Genomic DNA, 22,120 nt, shown 5'->3' with positions numbered 1-22,120 from the left:
TTGAAGGAGGCGGTGGTGAGACCCCTCCTCAAGAAGCCTGCCTTGGACCCAGCAATATTAAACAACTTTCCTCCGGTCTCCAACCTTCGCTTTCTGGCGAAGGTTGTTGAGAGCGTGGTGGCGCAACAGCTCCCTTTGTTCTTGGATGAAGCTGATTATCTAGACCCGTACCAATCGGGTTTCAGGCCCGGGTACAGCACGGAGACGGCATTGGTCGCGCTGGTGAATGATCTCTGGCGGGCTCGGGACAGGGGCTGCTCCTCTGTCCTAGTCCTTTTAGACCTCTCAGCGGCTTTTGATACCATCGACCATGGTATCCTGCTGCGACGTCTCAGGGGGTTAGGAGTGGGAGGCACAGTTCTCCAGTGGTTCTCCTCCTACCTTCTGGGACGTTCGCAGTCGGTGTTGGCAGGGGGGCAGAGATCGACCTTGAGACCTCTCATTTGTGGAGTTCCTCAGGGATCGGTTCTCTCGCCTCTCCTGTTCAACATCTACATGAAGCCGCTGGGTGAGATCATTCATGGTTTTGGAGTTGGGTATCATCAATATGCTGATGATACCCAGCTTTTTATTTCGACCCCAAAGCACCCCAGTGATGCCCTCGACGTGATGTCCCGCTGCCTGGAGGCGGTCCGGGTCTGGATGGGGAGGAACAGGCTTCGACTCAACCCTGACAAGACTGAGTGGCTGTTCGTGCCGGCATCCCGGGAAATTCCGATTACTCCATCTCTGGCCATGGGGGGTGAGCTATTACCCCCCGTAGATAGGGCTCGCAACTTGGGGGTCCTTCTAGATTCACAGCTCTCTTTGGAAGAGCATATTGGAGCTGTGACTAGGGGGGCCTTTGCCCAGGTTCGCCTGGTGCGCCAGTTGCGACCCTATCTAGACCGGGATGCCTTGCGTACAGTCACTCATGCGCTCGTGACTTCTCGTCTAGACTACTGTAATGCTCTCTACATGGGGCTGCCCTTGAGGTCCACTCGGAGACTTCAACTGGTGCAGAATGCAGCCGCGCGAGTTGTCTTGGGGGTTTCCCGATACTCCCATGTTACACCTTTGCTCCGCGAGCTGCATTGGCTACCAGTTGCTCTCCAGGTGAGGTTCAAGGTGTTAGTGATGACTTACAAAGCCCTACATGGCATGGGTCCGGATTACCTACGGCAACACCTGCGGCCGGCGTCAACTTCCCTCCGTCCAGTGCGCTCCCACAGAGAGGGCCTCCTCAGGGTGCCTCCGATCAAAGAATGCCGATTGGTGGCCCCCAGGGGGAGAGTGTTCTCTGTGGGCACGCCAGACCTATGGAACCGCTTGCCGGTCGAGCTCCGGATGGCCCCTGACCTTCGCTCCTTCCGGCGCGATCTCAAAACCTTCTTTTTTGAACAAGCTGGCCTGGTCTGATGGGATGGGGTTGGGTTTTTTATAAATTAGTTTTAACTTTTAATATGTATTAATTATTACGGGCATAGTTGTTTAATCACTTTTTAATTTTTGTATCCTGTTTTTTATTATGTATTGCCCTGTTCACCGCCCTGAGTCCTTCGGGAGAAGGGCGGTATACAAATTAAATTATTATTATTATTATTATTATTATTATTATTATTATTATTATTATTATTATTATTATTATTATTATTATTATTATTATTATTATTATTAAGTTTGACATGTCTGTTGTTAGTTAAAGACATAGAAAGCAGGGTTGTGACAGAGTATCCCTCGATTTATAAGGCTAGTCACATGTTAAGATGCTCATTGAGGACTATAATGTACTTCGCCAAAAATCTGTATAAAGACAAGTATGAAATAATGCTCGCTCCATACAATCAAAATCCCTACATAGCAAATTTGCATTAAAGTCTTTTATTTTTCTATTATAAAAACATGTCTGAGTTTGATAAGAAAGAGGTTCCTAAAGCAAATACTAATAATGACAAACATGAAACCTTTACTAGGTCTACTTGAAGACGATTTTACATTAAGTATTTTTAGTAAGTATGAAGACCTGAAGCTGCGTGAGCGTCTTTGGAATGGAGATCACAGAGGAAGAAGAGGCATGGTTAGATATGCATGAAGATTATTATAACGAGATGACTTCACCCTTTTAAGACACATTGAAGTTTTGTTAGGTTAAGGCCTAACAAAACCACTACAAATTATAAAATACAATTCTATCCATTCTTTATGGAATGTAGCCTTCGAGAAACTGATATCACAAGGCAGTGGCAACTACATAATTTAGCATTTGGGATCGGAGGGTTGATGTTTTGGTGAGATAACCCACCTGCGTATTACCTCTCTTTAACCATACGCAAGTTTTGCATTCCTAATGAATACATCGTGGAAGATCATGCTAAACTCATTGACCTTCTTTGGGACCCTAAGTCAGAGTACAAAAAACTCGAGCAAGCAATCTTTACAGCTTCGTCTTCTGCAGTTCTGGCTCATAGAAGCTGCTGACAATTTCTTCGTCATTAGCGTCAATTATTTTATAGGTAGGCAGATCCGTATATTGCACTTTGGATACAATAAAGAATTCCCTTCACCATCGCATCATATATCCTTTCTCAAATCGGCTCTTAAACTTGGAAATTCTAACACGATCCCCAACTTTAAAGTTGGGCTTTATTTCAACAGCCGGCCTCTGACTGTACAAATGATTCCATACTTTCCGCTCATTTTCCTTGAGGCTGGCTTCAACTGGCATCATCTTTTTTTTTTATTGAAAAGTTTTACAATACATTTTATTTTTAACAAAACACAACCCCTCCCAACCCCCTTCCCACTCCCCAACCCTCCCCCGCCCCTCCCTCCCTTCCCCCTCCCCCCTCCCCGACTTCCCAGAGCTAGATACAGGGTATAAAAATACAAACAATCATAATCTACCTTATGCAAACAACCATAAACTATTAAATCTATCGCACTTTAACTCTTGTAAAATAACTACAAGCAGTATAAGTATCACATCAATAATTATTCAAATGCTAGATGAAACTTTTTAGTCCCATATTTACTCCACATTATATCTCTGTTGCAAATAGTCTTTCAAGTACGCTGAAATCTTTGCCATTTCCGCCAGGTTGGAGACTTTTACAGTCCATTCTTCTATAGTTGGCAGTTCTTCCTTCTTCCAATATTGCCCTACTAGAAGTCTTGCTGCCGTAATTAAATTCAACATCAGCTTAATGTCCACAACAGTAATGTCAATTATAATGCCCAATAAAAACAATTACAGACAAAACGATCTCTAATTTACTTTACCAAATTTACATCAGTCATTAAAAAACCAATTTTCTGATCTTCTTTCCACCTGGCCTGTAATTTTCCATACTAAAACCAAGTTTATACAATCTTTCCTTCTCTTAAGATATTATACAACCTCAAATGCCATACATTTCTTTCCAAACTTAAAATTCCCTTATATATAGTCACATCATGTTTATATTTTCTATTGCATGTTTCATTATTGCCCATATAGGTATCTTACAAGTTAACTTGTGTCTATACTGTTTCCAAACTCGCAACAGAGCATATCTTAAAATATATACCTTAGACACATTATCCACCTTCTTATCACACAATAAATATACATACCACCCAGATAACAAATCATGACCTTCAAAATTTCAGCAAGACATTCATTTTCACTACTACAATTCTACCCAGTTAACTTTTCATAATTATTTTTAAATTAAAGCAACATAAAGTATTACAAAACATAATTATTTTTATATAACTTTACATTTTAGGGTGACAAATATATCCCCAAATATTTACCCCTTTTAACAATTTCAAATCCCGTTAGCTCTTCTAAAACAGCCTTTTATGATACTATCATATTCTTAAACAACATTTTAGTTTTTTGTATGTTAACCTTAAATCCAGAAACTTTACCTTATTGCATTATTATCTCCTTCAGTTCTACAACTAAATCTTCAGGCTCGTCTCATTCGTCTAGAAGCAGCGCGCGTCATCCTCTGGTTTCTGGCCTCCTCCGATGGTACTGAAATTTGATCCACTCCTGTAACTTTCTCATCTATCTGCATTGTTCCTTCAGCACCTTGTAAATTCTGTCTGGATCGTTGAGACTCTCCCTCACCATTCTTCTTTGTAGATTCCAAAAGTGGTATGGGGGCTGCTTTTAAAACATTACTATAAAAATCACGTGCCTGCAAAACTGTAGTAAGACGATGTCTCATACCTTCATACAACACCACCATACCCACTGGTATCTCCCATCTGAACTTAATATCACGTTGTCTTAATTCTTGCGCCAAAAAAGCAAATTCCTTCCTTCTCCTTAAGATTCTTGGAGGGATCTCTTTTAAAATCAAGACTTCTTGCTCAGCAATTACAAATTTAGTATTGTAAGAGGCTTGAATAACCTCATTTCTAATCGCTCTCTTTGTAAAGTAAGCCACCACATCTCTGGGTAATTTCCTTTGTCTTGCAATCCACGAATTAACACGAAAAATTTTGTCTATATCTTCCATAATTTCATCTGCTGGTTGCTCCAGCACCCCTTCCAGAGCCTCAGAAACTATTTTCTTCAAATTTTCTTTAGGATCCTCTTTTAAGCCTCTAATTCTCACAGCAAACTCCATCTCATGATACTGTACCAAGGTCAAATCACTATCAATTTTCTCCACCACATTTTCAGTTTCTGTCATTTTTACATCTAATCTGATATTATTTTGGCTGAGATCTTCCACTCTTTCGTCCAAACGCTCAATACATATAGCCATGCCTTCAAATGCAGATGAAATGTTATTTCTGTTAACTTTTTATCCATAAGCTCAACTAATTGTTGCGATTGCTTTTCCATAGCCTCTTGCAACACATTCTGTAAGTCTTTAATTGTAAAAGTTGATGCAGGTACAGGTACAGATGCAGGAGGAGAGGGCAATAAAGCTTGTAACGAAAACTGCTGCACCGGAGAAGCCCCCGCGCTTCTAAGAGCTTTAGAGGATTTGGTAGCCATTTTCACCCACTATTGCCTGCTACGCACTTTCACTTTCAAACTCCGCAAAGTCCATTGAGTTAAAGATCATAAGTTCCCTTTCACCTAGATCTCCTGTGTCGCTCTGCCTGCATCCCAGTTCTCCAAGGTTCTCTCTTGCTGGCAGGGATGGTTGCTGACGCCCTGCTCTGCTCCAAAAAGCCCGGAGCAGAGGCGCCCCGCAGTCCGGAGCATACCCAGGCTTCGGGGGGGCTCAATCCTTCAGCCGCCAAAACTATTAGCTCTGGCGGCCCCGGAGAGCTCTACCCCTACCTGGGCGCTCACCCCCTCCTCTTCTCCCGAGGAGGGGGCTTCCGAGCCACCAAAACAGCTGATCGGCGCTGTTTTCGGCAGCTCTACGGAGCCGCGGGGCTGACAGCCTAAGAATGGCTGCCTCCGGCGACGCCTTGCCACCCGGAACCAACTGGCATCATCTTTATAGAGGAATGTTTACAGTTATTGTACAGGTCGACCATTTGATCCAACACATCGATATATCTGTTGGTGCTATTAGTGGTAAAGTACTTCAACATAATTTCTTTCATCGTTCTATTCAACCACTCTACCACACAACTCTTTTCCTCATTTTCGGTTGTGTAAATCTCAAATCCCAATGACTTGACCTCCTTGTTATGAATTTCTGTTCCTTTATCTGCCCATAATTTTTTGCGTCTACGACCACTTCTTTTAACGATATGCTCAAATGCCTTACTAACGCTTTTGGCAGTTTTATTTTTTCAGCGGAACAATCCAATCGTATTTTGAAAACATATCAATGACCATCAACAAGTATATAATGTTCTTTGGATAGCTTGTTTGTCCACCTCAGGCTTTTTTTTAAACCCAAACCAAATTTCTGTTTTGTGTTTATAATCGGTTTGATAATTGTGCACTCTGCTCTTTCGTGCATAGTAAGGTCTTTAATAGCGTCCATCTCTTTGACGTTTAGAGCGCATTTTATGGCCAATTCATGCAAAACTCCATGTAATTCCAAAGGGTTCACATACTTTTTCTTGCAACCGTACAATCATGAAAGAGAACTGGCACAATAACTATTGTAGATGAGAATTACGTATCCGTAGAGCCAAACAGCAACACGCTCAAGTCCATACTCAATATAGTGCCTCGATACAAAGTTGACTTTACGCTGGCAAATTCTATCAGAACCATCTTAGGCTTCAACTCAGGAGTGTACGCAGAAGGTTACCACGAGTCAGAGAACATTGTTAACATACTGAATATAAGCACCTTAAGAGTAACCAATGATATAATCAGATGATCGTACGTTAACGGCTCAATGTGAAATATTATATATAGCTTCTTCCCAAATGTAGGACCCGGGTTTAAGATCATCAAGGAACCGGCTAACCTGATATACCTCCTGATCATCATGAGCATGATTTGGGCAATGGAAACAAAGTTCATCGATCAAGATGGGAAACTCGTCAACCTACGCGTTGAAGAACTAACCATAAGGTTTCATATAAGAGAAGTTTAATATCATTCCTACACATGTAAAATGAGTCGATACATAAAAGTGAAAATAAACATTAGCGAAGGACAAAAGGGCAAGATCAAAAGCGCTATTCAGTCAGGATTGGCTGTACCTATTCTGCTATCACATTCAGATTTGTCAGGAGAGCACGTGCTGGCATTAACTCAAGTGGAAGTTAACAAAATGGCAAAGGCGTACCAAAGCAGTACAAGAATGACGATTAAAATGTCTAAAACACAACTAGAGCACAACACAAAAGTTGAGGGAGGTTTTATTGGAGTTATTTTGCCTATGCTAGCTACTGCAGGGAAGTTCCTTCTATCGAGTGTATTACCATTGCTCGCTACTGGGGCATTAACAGGTATAGGAGCCGCTGCCAGCAATAAACTCATCAACAGATCTGCAATTTACATCAGAAAGGGAGGTTCTGTATGTAAGATGGTTTCGCACAGTTCTGGACTGTATCTTCGACCGTACCAGAAAGGTTCAGGAATAATGGGTGACAGACTCTTCCTCAAATCTGGAAGCGGCAGTTTTGTTCCAGTTACCGCGTCAGGATTGATCACCACCAATTCACAAATTTCAAGAGCTATTTTGATAGGACAGTTGCTTTCAATAATAATCTAATATCAATAAAATGAGATGATACAGGATGTCGTTACACAAGTTTATTCACAAATATAAATGCCCACTGCTGGCCCGTCAAATGGTGACTGAAGGAAGGACTCACACATCTGCCGAGTTGATTAAATGGAAGATGAGATATTTTAACGCAGAAACCGTTGTTGATTCAACCCAGATCAGTAGTTACTCTAATGCTAGGATTTGGTATTGTATTACTGTGAGGCGTTTGCTCAGTTTCACTCAAGCAAGCCATAAAAGAGATGCGCTGCAGTTTACAAGATGGGTTTGTCACCAAGTCCATAGAAAACATAATTATAATGATTCAGAACAACTCAGATGTCGTAGTAAACATTGCCGCGGGTGATTCTTATGTTATTTATTTCTTTATTTATTTATTAGTTGAATTTATATACCACCCTATTCCCGAAGGATTCAGGGCAGTTCACAGGGCAGTTAAAACAGTACAAAAAAGAGAATAAAATGAAATTAAATTAGTACAAGCCCACAATTAATAATAACAGTAAAAATTAAAAATTAAAAATTAATTTAATTTAATTTAATTTGATTTAATTAATATAATTTAAAATTTAAAATCCCTCAGTCCAGGCCAGACAATTCAAACAACCAGGTTTTTAAGTCCCGGTGAAACGAGCGAAGGTCGGGGGCAGTCCGAAGCTCCATCGGCAGTTCGTTCCAAAGGGCGGGCGCACTCACAGAGAACGCCCTCCCCCTGGGAATCACCAGCCGGCAATCTCTAACCGGTGGAACCCTAAGGAATGTGTATCTTTCACCACCCCATTAGTGACCGTAAACCCACAACCTGTAAGATGCTTCAGGTTGCTGTAAGGCATAATGACAACCTTTGTTTTACCTCTTGGCATGGTTTTATATAATCACTTTTGTAGTTTGTTGTGGCTGTGTGCTAATGTGTGTATCTTATCCTCCAATATGACTCATTTGTTGTCGTCGGTGCTCAATGCTATCTTGTTGACTTCTTCGGTGTAGATGTCGTGGAGGTGGGATCTAATAATGTTCATAGTTCTGTACTGCTCCTTACCACTCTCCAGTGCCTCTTTGTACTCATCGTGACTGATGGTTTTCTTGACTGCGGCCTCTTTACACCCAAATGGCCTCTGATAACGAGTATCCCTTCCACTGCACCAGATATTGTAACTTTCCCTTGTATAACCTTGAATCAAGAATTCATTTCACTTCTTAATGTGTCTCTCCATCCACTACCAGGGGACCAGGTGCCTGTCTTGGGGGAGGTAATACTCAGGACTGACCTGTCGCTGAGGTTGATCTGGACTAGCGTGGCATCGGTAGTGGTCAGGGCTCTGCCAGTGCACTGGACTTGATGTCAGGTCCAACTTCGGCAGCGGGGAGGCGGCCTGTGCCACTGCTATGGGACTGGGACTTCGTTGGGGCGGTGGAGGCTCATGGGGCCGCCTGTCTTCTCACCCACCTGGCATGTGGTCTTCCCTCCTTCGCCCATCTCCAGCCTGTCAACCTTCTCCCTCAGACATTTGACCAAGTGGCTGTGGATAGCGGTCAGGTATTTCCATTCCCCTGACTCGTCCCAAGCGGCCGGTCATTTTGTCTTCATCATCACAGGTGAACAGAAACCCTGGGACAAGATCAGTGGGAACTTAACCCCTGCAGCTTCCACTGTGCTCTTGAGCAGCAGGGCAGTGTCTGACTGCCAGGTCCCTCTGTGGATGAACACTTGTTCTTTCTGCGTCAGCTTCTCTGATGGGACCTCTTGGGTCTTTGGTCTTGCTCCGGCTGCAAGGACTACACTCTCCACCTGGGCAGCAGCCTGCGCTCCATCCGCCACCGCTGGTCCGAGGCTGGAGATTGACTCCCCCTTCTTTTCCATCTCTGCAATCTTTCCCTACTCTTTATCATCCTCCTAGAGGCTAGGTAGGCAACTGGGGCTCAAATATCGTGAATCTGTCATGGTTTGGTTGGGCGATCAGTTTCAATGACTGTTTCTTGCTTGTAACCAGCCTTACGTCCACATGGTTCTCAATGTTTTCCATGGTCTTTCCGAACACACTGTTGTTCATAAGTTTGAAGAAGTCTTTCTCAAACTCGTTGGTAGGTTTCATTCTCAAGCCAGTGTTCAGATTGATGTACTTTTTCAGCCACGGCTCTTCTTTGAACTTTATTCCGCTGTGAATTTTTGTAATCTTCAACCCGAGGCTCTCGTACTGCTTTAAGCTATTGTAATGCAGGCTGCACTTGGTTTTGTTGTACAAGTTGGGTATTAATTTTTGCACCTTTGATCCTTTGGGTATAATATTTTCTGGAGCTAACAGGTAATCATTGTGAAGATCGTGCAGCTCTTTTGGGTATTCCAAGTTGACCATGAGCCAACAACCCACTCTATCTTGGCTGGTAATAGTTTTCCAGTCATTGAGTTCCATTTGTCCATCCATTGAGATCCACCAACCGGAAGCGGTTTGCTCATCACCCATCCATACAAGTTGTTGGCATCCAGATAAACAATGAGGGTTGAAGGCTTACTCTTGTTAAAGGCCTCGCCCATGTACTTGTTTGTTTGGGCAGATTGATGTGACCCCCACCCCATATCCCATGTTTAAAATTGAGCAGCATATCTTAGTCACTCAACAACTCGTTCAACATTCGTCATCTTCAGCGCCACGTCCCAAGCGAGTCCCTGTGACGTATAGCACCAGGCGGGATCTAGTCTCTGAAGTTTTCGGAGATGTCGGCTAATTGCAACACGTCACTCTTGTACAGATTGTGGTAATCCCTGAGTGTTTTACAACTGAATTCCACCCGCTTATCTCAACGTCATTCAGTTTTGAATAAAAGGCAGACTTTGGAAGCAGCTCAGTTTTGTTTAACCTTTCAGTGGAGTCCATGTACTTATATGGGTAAACTCCTTTTCTCAGCAATAGCTCAAACTGTTTTCCACTGTATTCCTCTGCCAAATTTTTACACTGGTTTTTGCTAAGATTCTTTGTCAAAGCAGCAAGGCTTTTAAGCATGAACCTAAAGCTGTTGATAAACTGTAATTGTCATCTAACTAGTTTTACCTTTACCTTTCTGTTAACGAACTTGTCAATAACCACCTCTCTGCTGAACGAAATATATTTTTCCTCGTTGTTTGGTATGAAATCTATTTTTTCATTGTTTTCACCTTGTAGCTTTTTAATGAATAGATGGCTGTCGTACCTGGAAAGGGTATGGAATACAACCGGGATAAACCATGGTACTTTGAATTTTAAATTGCATTTATTGTGCACCATGCCTCTAAACCTTCCTGTCAAGTGACAGTGTTTGAGAACTTTATCTTTAATGCCCAACTCGCCTCCGCATATGTGACACGTAGTAGCCGAGCCGTATCTCTCTGCGCCGTCTTTTGTAAATATCTTCTCTGGGAATTTGAACCACTTGTAATTGTCATTGACGTCTTGCATGAGCAGGTTGATGAATTTCTGCACTATTTCATGTTTATTGTTATTAGCGGTGAATATAACCGGGTCTTGTTCATATATCGTATCGTCGAAGCATTTTATCTGGTAGGAAAATGAGCTTGTAATGTGCTTCTGATATTTGTGCATGTAAGACTTTTCAGGGTTTGGTTGGCAGGTATCCATCAGTTTAATAAACGATTCAGAATCTGCGTAGATTACAAATGGCACTGTCATCAACCTATTGTGGTTCTTAAAAGATAGCATCGTGCCAGCTTCTGGGAGTTCTATCCTTTGGGGTCCGTCCTTCGAACAAAGCTTATGTTTCTTGAGAGACTCTATCAAACAGTAACCAGTCAAACATTGCATACAATAGTGCATTGAATTGACTGATTCTTCTGTTTCCTTTGCCATCAGTCTGTTAAAGTTTTTTATCCAGGTATAGTGCTTCTTGACATCATCGGAAATAAGCAACAGATTAACAACTTTATCACTTTGATGTTTGGTCACGTACATTGGGTATACACGTCTATTATATCCAAAGACGTTAAGGCTGATGCTGTTGTTTTGTTCAAACTTGCTGTAAACATGTTCCTTGACAGCAACCGGGAATTCAATACCGCTCCAATCGAGTTTCTCTGCTTGTTTCCTCAATACCTTTGATATTCTTTCAGCGTTATGATCTACCGGGTTCAACTCTCGCATCACACTCCACATGAAGTATTTGTTGTCTTAGTTCTTCACATTGACAATCGCCTTTTTCTTCATCAAAACAGGCGGAAGTGGAATGTATGATTTACCCTTTAACGGTCTGTAGACACCGATATTTATCTCCAAACTTTGTACAGCCTTGAGCATCCAATTACTGGCCTACATCTGGAACGTCGCCATGGACTCCATCATCTTGTCGATGGCTTTGCTATACACTTTGTCGAGGTTGGTTGCTTCTAATATAGGTTCTGACTTTGTACGAAATGCAAAATCAAGGTTGAAAACTTCTCCACTTTTGATGTCAGCACATTCCATCCTGCAACTAAGAGCCAAGTTAACTTTTGTCTCTCGATGATTAGCCAACAGATTGACAACTTCATTTCTTGCCTGTCTTAGAAACGGAATAGTGTCGACTCCATTGATACCGTCAATAACGTATTGCTTTATGTTTCCTTTGATCACCAACTTGCTTTCTCTGATTTGCGGCTTGCTGTTGTAGAACCTGTTGAAAATAGAATAGACTGGTGTTTTGAACACTTTGAGTTTTTCATTCACAACTCTCTTGGGTTCTTCAGGTACATAGCTTTGGTCTTGTCCCAAAGACTCTTAGGTGCATCCTGTATAGCTGGAACTGACTCATTGAGTAATGGCTTTCTAGGGCTGCTAAGTAGAGCCATCAGCTCTGCCTTTCTGAGTTTATAGTAGCCTGTCAATCCTCGCTGTTTTGCGACAATACGTAATTCGCGAAGAGTTTTGTTAACCATTTTATTCTAAGAAAATAATAAAGTTAAGGTAAAATTTACTTTTGCCCTTTGGGGCTCTGCTCGACTGAGGATTTGTAATGCTTGTGAACGAGAATGAGCCAGAATAGTTTAGCAGGGTCTACTGAAGATCTGTAATGCATGAGTGTGTGAGCGAGCCAGAATAGTCATCTCCTAGCTACTTACCCTTTTTGTGGTTTTCTTTTGCATGAAATAAATATAACTTTCAGGGAAAGAGGGTGAGGAAAAAAAGTATCTTACAATTTTAGATGTGCAAAAATAACAGTTTTCAGCATTTCAGAATATATTATTGAGGGTAACAATATATTTCTTTTTCTTTTTTCCTCAGCTGGATGAACTTGAGCTTTGCAAGAACTGTTTTTATCTATCAAATGCACATCCTGACAATTGGTTCTGCTATCCTTGTGTAAGTTTACCTTTTTGCACAACTGAGAGTAAATATGGAATCTACTGCCCCAAGAAATGGGAATGGGAATTACCTCAGCTGTCTTAAAGAATGGCATTCATTGAAGATATGAATATAGCTGTCAGACAAAATTATAAATGTTGCCTCTAAACCCACCCCTGGGGGGCCATCTTTATTCAAGTACAAAGATAAGACCAGTTGTCCCAGTCAACTAACTCTGGGGTGTCAACCCCCTAAGCTGCAAATAAATCAGTCTCAAACATAAACTCATTTCACCCAATCAGCCACATCATAAGAATATTAAAATTGAGTCACTGGTCCTGTTTTGTTCATCTAACCCTCCAAGAAAAATTGCTGATGCAGAATTGGCTCATAAAAACAACCTCTCCATAGCAAATTTTGCCACGCCTGACAAAAGAGATCACACTTCCTACTTTTCCTTGACTGCAGTGGCCAATTCATGTCTAATGTTAGTTACCTGGAGTTGGGGAAAAGGCTGGTACTATAATAAAAACTTGCCAGTATTTTCCTGGCTTAAGGGCTCACAGAGTAGCAAGCATTTCTTGGAGAAAGTGGATGGACACCCAGTATTCCCAAAATAGCAATTTAGGACCCAGTTAGTCTGCTTGAACAATGCCAAGACCACCTGTAGGGAGCAAGCCAGCTTCACTGATCAGTTTTTATACATTGTACAGAGAGCTAGAACTTCCCATTTTGGAAGTCATGATTACCAAATTGTGGAATAAAGACCAGTTGAGCATTCAGAAATAATATATTTAAAATGCATCTTTTGACTCTTGCCTGTCAGTTGTGGTCTATCTACACAGCTTCCTTAGTGTTAGGAATTAAAGTCCTAACCTGGTTTGGGTGAAATACATATAATATGGCCTAAGGGTGTGACTAATTCTATTCAGCATAAATGAATTTCAGATGTTAGACTTTTGCTCTGGCTCTCTCTAGTGTTTTTTTTCTCTGACTGACTTGTTACTGTGTGTATTGATATTTGACTTTTAACTGGTAAGGATTTTTGACTTTGACTTTGTTTACTCCTGAACTGTTATTCAACGGTGATTCTTCGTTACTGACCTTGGATTGAAAACTGGACTATATGTAATTGTGTTTTTTTTGTTTTGTGTTATATTGTCTGAGTAAAAATATTGTTATGATACAACTCAAGTTAGTTTGCCTTTTACTGTTTGCTTCTTAAAAGTCCCAGTACACTTTCCTTTGTGCATTGCAAGCCTTGTATAAGGCATTCTGCACATTCTAATTTTGTTTCTTATTAACACTGGTTATGGGCCCAGTGTGGTACTGAGGGCTGGCACAGTAATATATATATATATATATATATATATATATATATATATATATATATATATATATATATATATATATATATATATATATATATATATATATATATATATATATATATATATATATATATATATATATATATATATATATATATATATATATATATATATATATATATATATATATATATATATATATATATATATATATATATATATATATATATATATATAATATATAATATATATATGTGTGTGTGTGTGTGTGTGTGTGTAAATTACTAACAAAGAATTAAGGGAGACTTAGTAATTTACACAAATATATGAACTGTCCGGTGTGACTACAGCCTGTTCGATGGCCTTTAAGAAAACAGGAAATAAAGATTTGCCCCATGTTTGGGGCCTAGCAAGGTAATCTAAATAGTTAACATTTGACATATATATATATGTATATGTATATGTATGTATATATATGTATATATATATGTATATGTATATGTATATGTATGTGTATATATATATATATCGCTGACTTTCCTAGGGGAGGAATGTTTTATTGAAAAGAATGATGTGAAGGCTGTAGCTAAGTTGAAAGATGGTTTGTTCATTCTACACTGCAATCCTATAATGATGGCCAATACATGTGTTAACCAAAAACCACATGATAACTGCATTCATTTATTGCATCGAAGGTTGGGTCATATAAACTATAATGCTCTTAGGAAAACAATAGAATTATCTACAGGAATAAAAGTGAAAGCTTGTCAAAAATATCTACAATGCAACGTTTGCAATAGAGAAAAGAGCAAGGCAACACCAGCCAATAGGCTAAGTGGCGTTAAGACTAATGCTCCATTAGAATTGGTTTTTGCTGATATAATTGGTCCAATGAAACCGAGTTTAGGGGGGGCTTGTTACATATTAAGCATACTAGATCATTATAGCAAATATGGTTTTTGTTACCTCCTAAAATCTAAAGCAGAAACTGTACAAAAATTTTCTAATTGGCTTAGGTTCGCTGAAAGAAAGACACAATTAAAAGTGAAATGTATTATCACAGATAATGGAACTGAGTTTACTAACAAAGAATTCACTGATTTGTTAGTGTCTGTAGGGATAGAGCACAGACGTTCAGCTCCCTACAGGCCACAACATAATTCTTTTGTAGAGAGGCGTGGCCAAACACTGCAAGCTATGGTTAGAGCTATGCTAGAGGATTCTGGTTTACCGAATGGTTTGTGGGGGGAAGCAGTTATTTGTGCTAATCATGTATTAAATAATGTGGTTAGTTCAGCTACTGGTAAAATTCCTTTTACGTTATGGCATGGTTGGAAACCTGACCTCAGTTATTTGCATACATTTGGTACTCCTGCATGGGTACATATTACTGCCTCATTAAGAAAGAAGGGAGAACATAGAGCAAGACAGTTAATCTTTGTTGGTGTTATGTATCCAAGTCATCTGCATAGCAACAGCCACCAGGGGGCGTTGGCCTGGACGGTTTTGGCAGGAAACCTAGGGCCAACCACATTGGCTGGTCGCCTACCTGGCTGGGTATTTAAGGAGGCCAGGTAGCCCTTGTTCTGGCAGTACGCTACCTTCCCCCCAATAAAGAGCTGAACACGTACTCCGGCTGGCGTCTCTTCCTTGCGTCGGACCCACTACATTACAGTGGCGACGAAGGTGGGATTTGCTGCCGACAAGGAGCTGAAGTCACTTGGGGAGCGCACCGCACGCTGAAGGAAGGAGGAATCTTCCCTTCCTCCCAACGCGGCCGCCAGCCACCGCCACTGGCCACCCACACGCCGCAATGACCGACGGGACAATGGCACGAGCTGGGCAACCCCGCGAGTTCGACACCCGCCACCCAGAGAAATGGGCCCGGTACCTGTCGCACGTCGAGCTGTACATGAGATTTAACCAAATCTCGGAAGACGGCTCGAAAGCGGCAGCCCTGCTCTGCCTAGGCGGACCAGCACTCCTCGAGGTCGCCGCAAACCTGTTCGCTCCAGAGGCCATCGATACCGTCTCGTACCGGGACCTCGTAGCTAAGCTGAATGCCAATTTCCGGCCCCGCAGATCCAAGCTGGCTGCCCAAGCCCAGTTCGAGAGAAGGAACCAGCGGCCCGACGGGTCCGGGGCCGATTTCATCGCCGCCTTACGAGAAGCCACCGTCGCCTGCAAGTTCTCAAATTTGGAGGAGCGGCTACGAGACAGGCTGGTTTGCGGCCTACGGGACACGAGGCTGCAGGAGCGCCTGTTTGAGAGGGAGGAGGTTTCGCTCCAGGAAGCCCAGGATGCCATCCTGGCCCATGAGGCAGCCTGCAGGGCCGTCCAGGCCGTCCAGGCAGCCAACCCCAGCAGCCTGGCAGCCAGCATTCACCAGCAGGTCACCTCAGACGAGGGCAGACAGAGCATTGACCTCCTCCAGTGGAAGTCGACCCCCGACCATCGAGCGGAACGCCCAGACAAGCCCAGGCCCTATAGCAATGCTACCAACCCGCAGAAGTGCGCAGGATGTGGTGGAAACCATGTGCGCAGCCTCTGCAAGTTCCGGTCGGCCACGTGTCGGGCCTGCAAGAAAACAGGCCGCATAGCCACGGTCTGTCGTAGCCGCCGCCCCCGAGAGGAGATCCACGAGCTGCAACAGGAGGAATCGCCGTTCGAAGGTACTGGGGCCCCAACCAAAACGCGAATTGGCTATGTTGAGAGCTGGCTGGCCATCCACCACACGGGTAGCCGCCGGCTGCTCAAACCCAAAATTAGATTAACAATCCGCTTGCAAGGCGTTCCTTGCAGCATGGAGCTTGACTCCGGATCCGTGGTCTCCATCATTTCGGACGAGACCCTTAACTACATTAATGGCCGGAGCAAGCAGCGGATTAAATTACGGCCTTCAAATTTAGCCCTGACCGACTTCCAGAACTCACCGGTCAAGGTAAAGGGGGAGGCCACTGTTTCTGTGGGGTTTAAGAGTCGCGAAGAGCACCTGGAGGTAGTAGTGGTAGAGGGCCGGAGAGCCAGCCTAGTCGGCCTAGACTGGTTTGAGGCCCTGGGAATCGCCGTCTCCGGGATCCACCGGATCCAGGGAGAATCCATCGAGGCCGTCTGCAAAGAGTTCGCAGACGTCTTCGATGGGACGCTGGGCAAGTACACAGGGCCCCCCATCTCATTCAAACTAAACCCGAACGTTCCCCCCGTTAGGGTCAGGCCGCGGCGAGTTCCCTTCGCACTCAAGCACAAGATCGAGTGCGAACTGGATAAGCTGGTGGCCCAGGGAATCTTAGAGCCCGTAGATGGGGGGGAATGGGAGACCCCGATAGTCACCCCACTCAAACCCAACGGGGAGGTAAGGATCTGCGCCGAATACAAATGCTCGGTGAACCACGCCCTAAACCTGCACGCTTATCCCCATGGTCAGCCACGTTCTCGCTTCCCTCCAAGGCAGTGCCATATTTGCAAGGCTCGATCTTGCGCAGGCGTACCAGCAACTCACGGTTACCCGGGCAACAGCTGATGCCCAGACAATAGTGACTCACAGGGGAGCATTCAGGGTGAATAGGCTGCAGTTTGGGATCAGCGTAGCTCCTGGCGTTTTCCAGGAGATCATGGAGAAGACGCTCAGGGGCATCCCGGGGGTTTGTCCCTATTTTGATGACGTCCTGATCGCAGGAGCATCAATGGAGGAACTGGCAGGCAGGCTGAGGAAGGTACTAACCAGGCTGCGCACTGCTGGGCTCAAATTGAAGAGGGAGAAGTGCAGCATAGGGGTCCAGTCCACAGAATTTCTGGGATTCAGGGTAGATGCCAAGGGAATCCACCCCACAGAGTCCAAGGTGAGGGCAATCAAACTGGCACCCACACCCAAGAACAAGGCGGAGCTACAGGCATTCCTGGGCCTGCTTAACTTCTATCACGCATTCCTTCCACACAAGGCAGCCATTGCAGAGCCACTTCACAGGTTATTGGACAAGCAGGCAGCATGGGTCTGGACTTCCGTCCACGACCAAAGCTTCAGGGCTTTAAAAGCACTACTGTCGAATAAGTCCACAGTAACCCACTTCATCGAGACAAAGCCCATATGCGTCGCATGTGATGCATCCCCTTATGGTGTGGGCGCAGTACTCAGTCACCTCGAGCCTAATGGGGCTCAAATCCCCATAGCCTACTATTCCAGGACACTGTCTGTAGCAGAGAGGAACTACGCCCAAATTGACAGGGAAGCCCTGGCAATCGTGGCCGGAATCAAGAAGTTCCACGATTATCTGTATGGCAGGGAGTTCACCGTCTACACAGACCACAAGCCCCTGCTAGGCCTATTCACCACGGACAAGCAGACCCCCCAAATACTGTCCCCCAGAATGCTCCGGTGGTCCATCTTCCTTGCAGCCTACAATTGCAAGCTGGTGCACAAGCCAGGGAAGGAGATGGGCCACGCAGACGGCCTAAGTAGGCTACCCATAGACACCACTGAGCCAGACCCAGCACCAGCAACACAAATCCTAGCCCTGCAGGGAACTATCAGAATGCCCAGTACATGTCAAGGACATTGCAACCAGCACAGCTGCTGACAACATCATGAGCAGGGTACTCTCATGGGTTTGCACGGGGTGGCAGGACAAGTCTCCGGGGCCTGTTTCCAGGCCTATTTCACCAGGCGACACAAGCTCTCCACGCACCGGGGTTGTCTCCTTTGGGGAAGCAGGGTCATCATTCCCACCGCAGTCAGGGGCAGGGTATTGGAATCCTTACACGAGGGACATCCGGGGGTGGTCAGGATGAAGGCACTGGCCAGAAGCTACCTCTGATGGCCAGGGCTGGACAAGGACATTGAGGAACGGGTCAAGGCCTGTTATACATGCCAGAGATCCAGGCCAGAGATGCCTCACACCCCAGTGCACAGGTGGGAAGCCACACACACACGCTGGTCCCGCATTCACATCGACTATGCGGGGCCGTTCCAGGGCCAACTGTTCTTAGTGGTAGTGGACAGCCACTCAAAGTGGTTGGAGGTAGTCCCTGTCCCCAACATGACCTCAGCAAGGACAATCCAGGTGCTCAGAGCCCTCTTTGCCACACACGGTCTCCCCGACGTAATTGTGTCTGATAACGGGCCTCAGTTTACCGCTACTGATTTCCAGGCGTTCTTGAAGGCGAATTGGATTAGGCACGCCACCTCTGCGCCCTTTCATCCATCGACTAACGGGCAAGCTGAACGGATGGTAAGGACGACCAAGGACGCACTCCGGCGCACTCCGGTTTTGGCGGGAAACCTAGGGCCAACCCCATTGGCTGGTCGCCTACCTGGCTGGGTATTTAAGGAGGCCAGGTAGCTCTTGTTCTGGCAGTACGCTACCCCCCCCCCCCAATAAAGAGCTGAACACATACTCCGGCTGGCGTCTCTTCCTTGCATCGGACCCACTACATTACAGTTGGCTATGAATCAAATCATAAATCTTTCCATTTCTGGGAGAAAGGAACCAAGAATGTATATTGTAGTTCAAGTGCTATTTTCCAAGAACAGTCAGGTTGGGATAGGTTAGAAAATGCTGTGTGCATTCCTCCACCAGATTTAACTGATTTCTTAGAAGATTCCAATAGAGAAGAGGAAAAATCTGCCATTAATATTAAACAAGAGTCATTGTTAGAGGAGGTTGGGGAGGAGGAGGAGAGAAAGGTGATTGTACCCACTAGCCCGGTTCTGCCCAGAAGGTCTACTAGAGAGAGACGACCACTGGAACGTTATGAGGCAGGGTTGATCTGTCAGGTAGATGTGGAGCCTTCTACTTTTGAAGAGATAGAAATGTATCCTGAGAAGAAAAGGGAGAAATGGAATGTAGCTATAGGTAAAGAGCTTAAGTCTTTACAAGATCTAGGTGTTTACCAAGAAGTAAAGATTCCTCAAAATGAAAGTCTACTAGGATGTAAATGGGTTTTCAAAATAAAGGAAAGCTCTGAGGGAGCAGCTATTTACAAAGCACGATTAGTAGCACAGGGGTTTGCACAGAGGAATTGTGACTATGATGAAGTTTTTTTCACCAACGCTAAGAGCTTCTACTCTTAGAGCAGTGTTGGTGTGGGCAGCTAGTAAGGATTATACCGTAACTCATATTGATATCGAAACAGCTTATTTACATGCTGATTTAAGTCATGATATCTATGTAAGAATTCCACCTGGAGTAACTGTAAAGCAACAAGGTTATTGTTGGAAACTAAGAAAGAGTTTGTATGGGTTGAAACAGGCTGGATATGAGTGGAATAAGTGTTTGGTAAAAGAATTAAATACACTGGGATTTAAAGCAAGTATTGCAGATCCTTGTTTGTTTGTTAGAAAGCAAAATAATAATTTAACATTGTTGTTACTATTTAGAGATGATATTGCTATTATAGCAAAAGATAACAAGGAAACGGAAAGGATTGTTTCAGATTTGGAAGGCAAATTTAGAATTAGAAACCTAGGGGCTATTAGCCATTATCTAGGACTGGATATTGCCAGGACAAATAAGGGATTTAAACTAACTCAAGCAAAGAAAATCAATCGTTTGTTGAAATGTTACAATATGGAAAATTGTAAACCTGCCAAGACTCCTATGTCACAGGGTTTCGAGAGTTCAGCAGATAATAGCAAACTGTTTGATAAAAACATATACCAATCGTTAATTGGGAGTTTGATGTACCTGTGTAACTGGTCAAGACCTGATATAGCTTTTACTGTAAATCACCTGGCAAGATATTGCGAAAATCCAACAGTAAAATGCTGGCAAGGTGCTAAAAGAGTTTTACGGTATTTAAAGCACACCATACATTATTATTTGTATTTAGAGCCAACAAGGGAAATGGAACTGAAAGTGTTTGCAGATGCCAGCTTTGCATCTGATACTGTTACCAGAAAATCTACTTCAGGTCTGGTTATATTATTGGGAAACGCTTTGATAGGATGGAAATCAAACAGACAGAAACATGTTAGCTTGTCTACAACTGAATCTGAATTCTCCTGTCTATTGTTATTGTGCACTGAGCTACTGGTTTGGAAACGGGGTTGGAATGTAAGAAACCAATAACTGTGTTTATTGTGTAGTGGGTCCGACGCAAGAGAGACGCCAGCCGGTGTGTGAGTTCAGCTCTTTATTGGAAGGGGAAATGAACTGAGGAATGAGGGCTACCTGGCCTCCTTATATACCTGGCCAGGTAAGCTAACAGCCAATGGGGTTGGCCCTAGGTTTCCCGCCGAAACTGTCCAGGCCAACGCCCCCTGAGGGCTGTTGCTATGCAGATGCCTGCATACATAACACCCCTCCCCCCTTAGAGAAGACCCACATAACAACAACAACATGCAACTACTATAACTATGAGTATATATATAAAAAAAAACAGTGGTGTCCTTGTGTGAGGATCACTTGCACACATAGTCCGACAGGTAGGCTGGTGTCCTGTGTGGACGGGTGGATCGTCTGGGTGTGCTTGGCCCCTGGGCTTGGACCGTGGGTTCCTGAGGCCTTTGTGCAGGGCTGCAAGGAGCCGGCATCAGGAAGTCCTCCTCCTCTGGTCCCTGCCCTGTGACATCCTCAGCTGGGTTGACCCCTCCTGGAGTGTGGTCCTCCTGTTGATCGTGTGCGTTGAGTTCAGGGACGTGTGTGACGCGCTCAGGGGCGTGTGTGACGTGCTCAGGGACTCTTCCTCTGAGCTGGTCGATGTGTCGCCTTATGCGTCTGTCCCCCTCCACCCCTACAATGTACGAAAGGGGTCCTGTTTTCCCGACCACTGTCCCCGGAACCCAAGGATGTCCAGCCCCATAGTTCCTTGCCCAGACCAGGTTCCCCAGGTTGAGGACCCTGTGTGTGGATGATGATGGCAATGGTGATGGTAGTGATGCTGGTGGTGCTGGTGATGATGGTGATGATGGTGATGTTGCCCTACCGGTTTCGGCTGCTACCCGGTCTGGGTGTAGGCGGTCCAGCTTGGTGATGAGGCGCCGTCCCCATCGCAGTTCTGCTGGGCTCTTGCCGGTAGCCACGCATGGTGTTGTGTGTTGGGCTAGTAAAAATTTGGCCAGTCTGTGGTGCCAGTCCCCGCTGATGATGCGCCGGAGTGCGTCTTTGGTCGTCCTTACCATCCGTTCGGCCTGCCCGTTGGTAGATGGATGGAAAGGCGCAGAGGTGGCGTGCCTAATCCAGTTCACCTTCAAGAACGCCTGGAAATCAGCAGCAGTAAACTGAGGCCCATTATCAGACACAATTACGTCGGGGAGGCCGTGTGTGGCAAAGAGAGCTCTGAGCACCTGGATTGTCCTCCCCGAGGTCATGTTGGGGACAGGGACTACCTCTAACCACTTGGAGTGACTGTCCAC

At 44.2% G+C, this 22,120-nt stretch overlaps 1 protein-coding gene across 7 annotated transcripts in view; it reads left to right on the top strand.

The window, feature by feature from the left end:
* Positions 1–22,120, top strand: part of LOC308676210 (zinc finger MYND domain-containing protein 11-like) — a gene marked incomplete at its 5' end in the record, with an annotated part of 221,583 nt that overhangs the window by 152,217 nt on the left and 47,246 nt on the right. For 6 of the 7 annotated variants that reach the window (XM_081341992.1, XM_081341993.1, XM_081341991.1 and 3 more), the window contains one exon: positions 12,380–12,457. The exons of the other annotated variant lie outside the window; for it this stretch is intronic. In XM_081341992.1, coding sequence (XP_081198118.1) covers positions 12,380–12,457 — 78 coding nt within the window. The remainder of the gene's footprint in view (positions 1–12,379; positions 12,458–22,120) is intronic. 7 annotated transcript variants of the gene reach the window in all.

The sequence above is a fragment of the Vipera berus genome (genome assembly GCF_964194415.1).
Source record: "Vipera berus genome assembly, chromosome: W".
In the NCBI taxonomy this organism is placed as follows: domain Eukaryota; kingdom Metazoa; phylum Chordata; class Lepidosauria; order Squamata; family Viperidae; genus Vipera; species Vipera berus.
The sequence above is the reverse complement of the archived record's forward strand: the minus strand, read 5'-3'. Positions and strand labels throughout refer to the sequence as shown.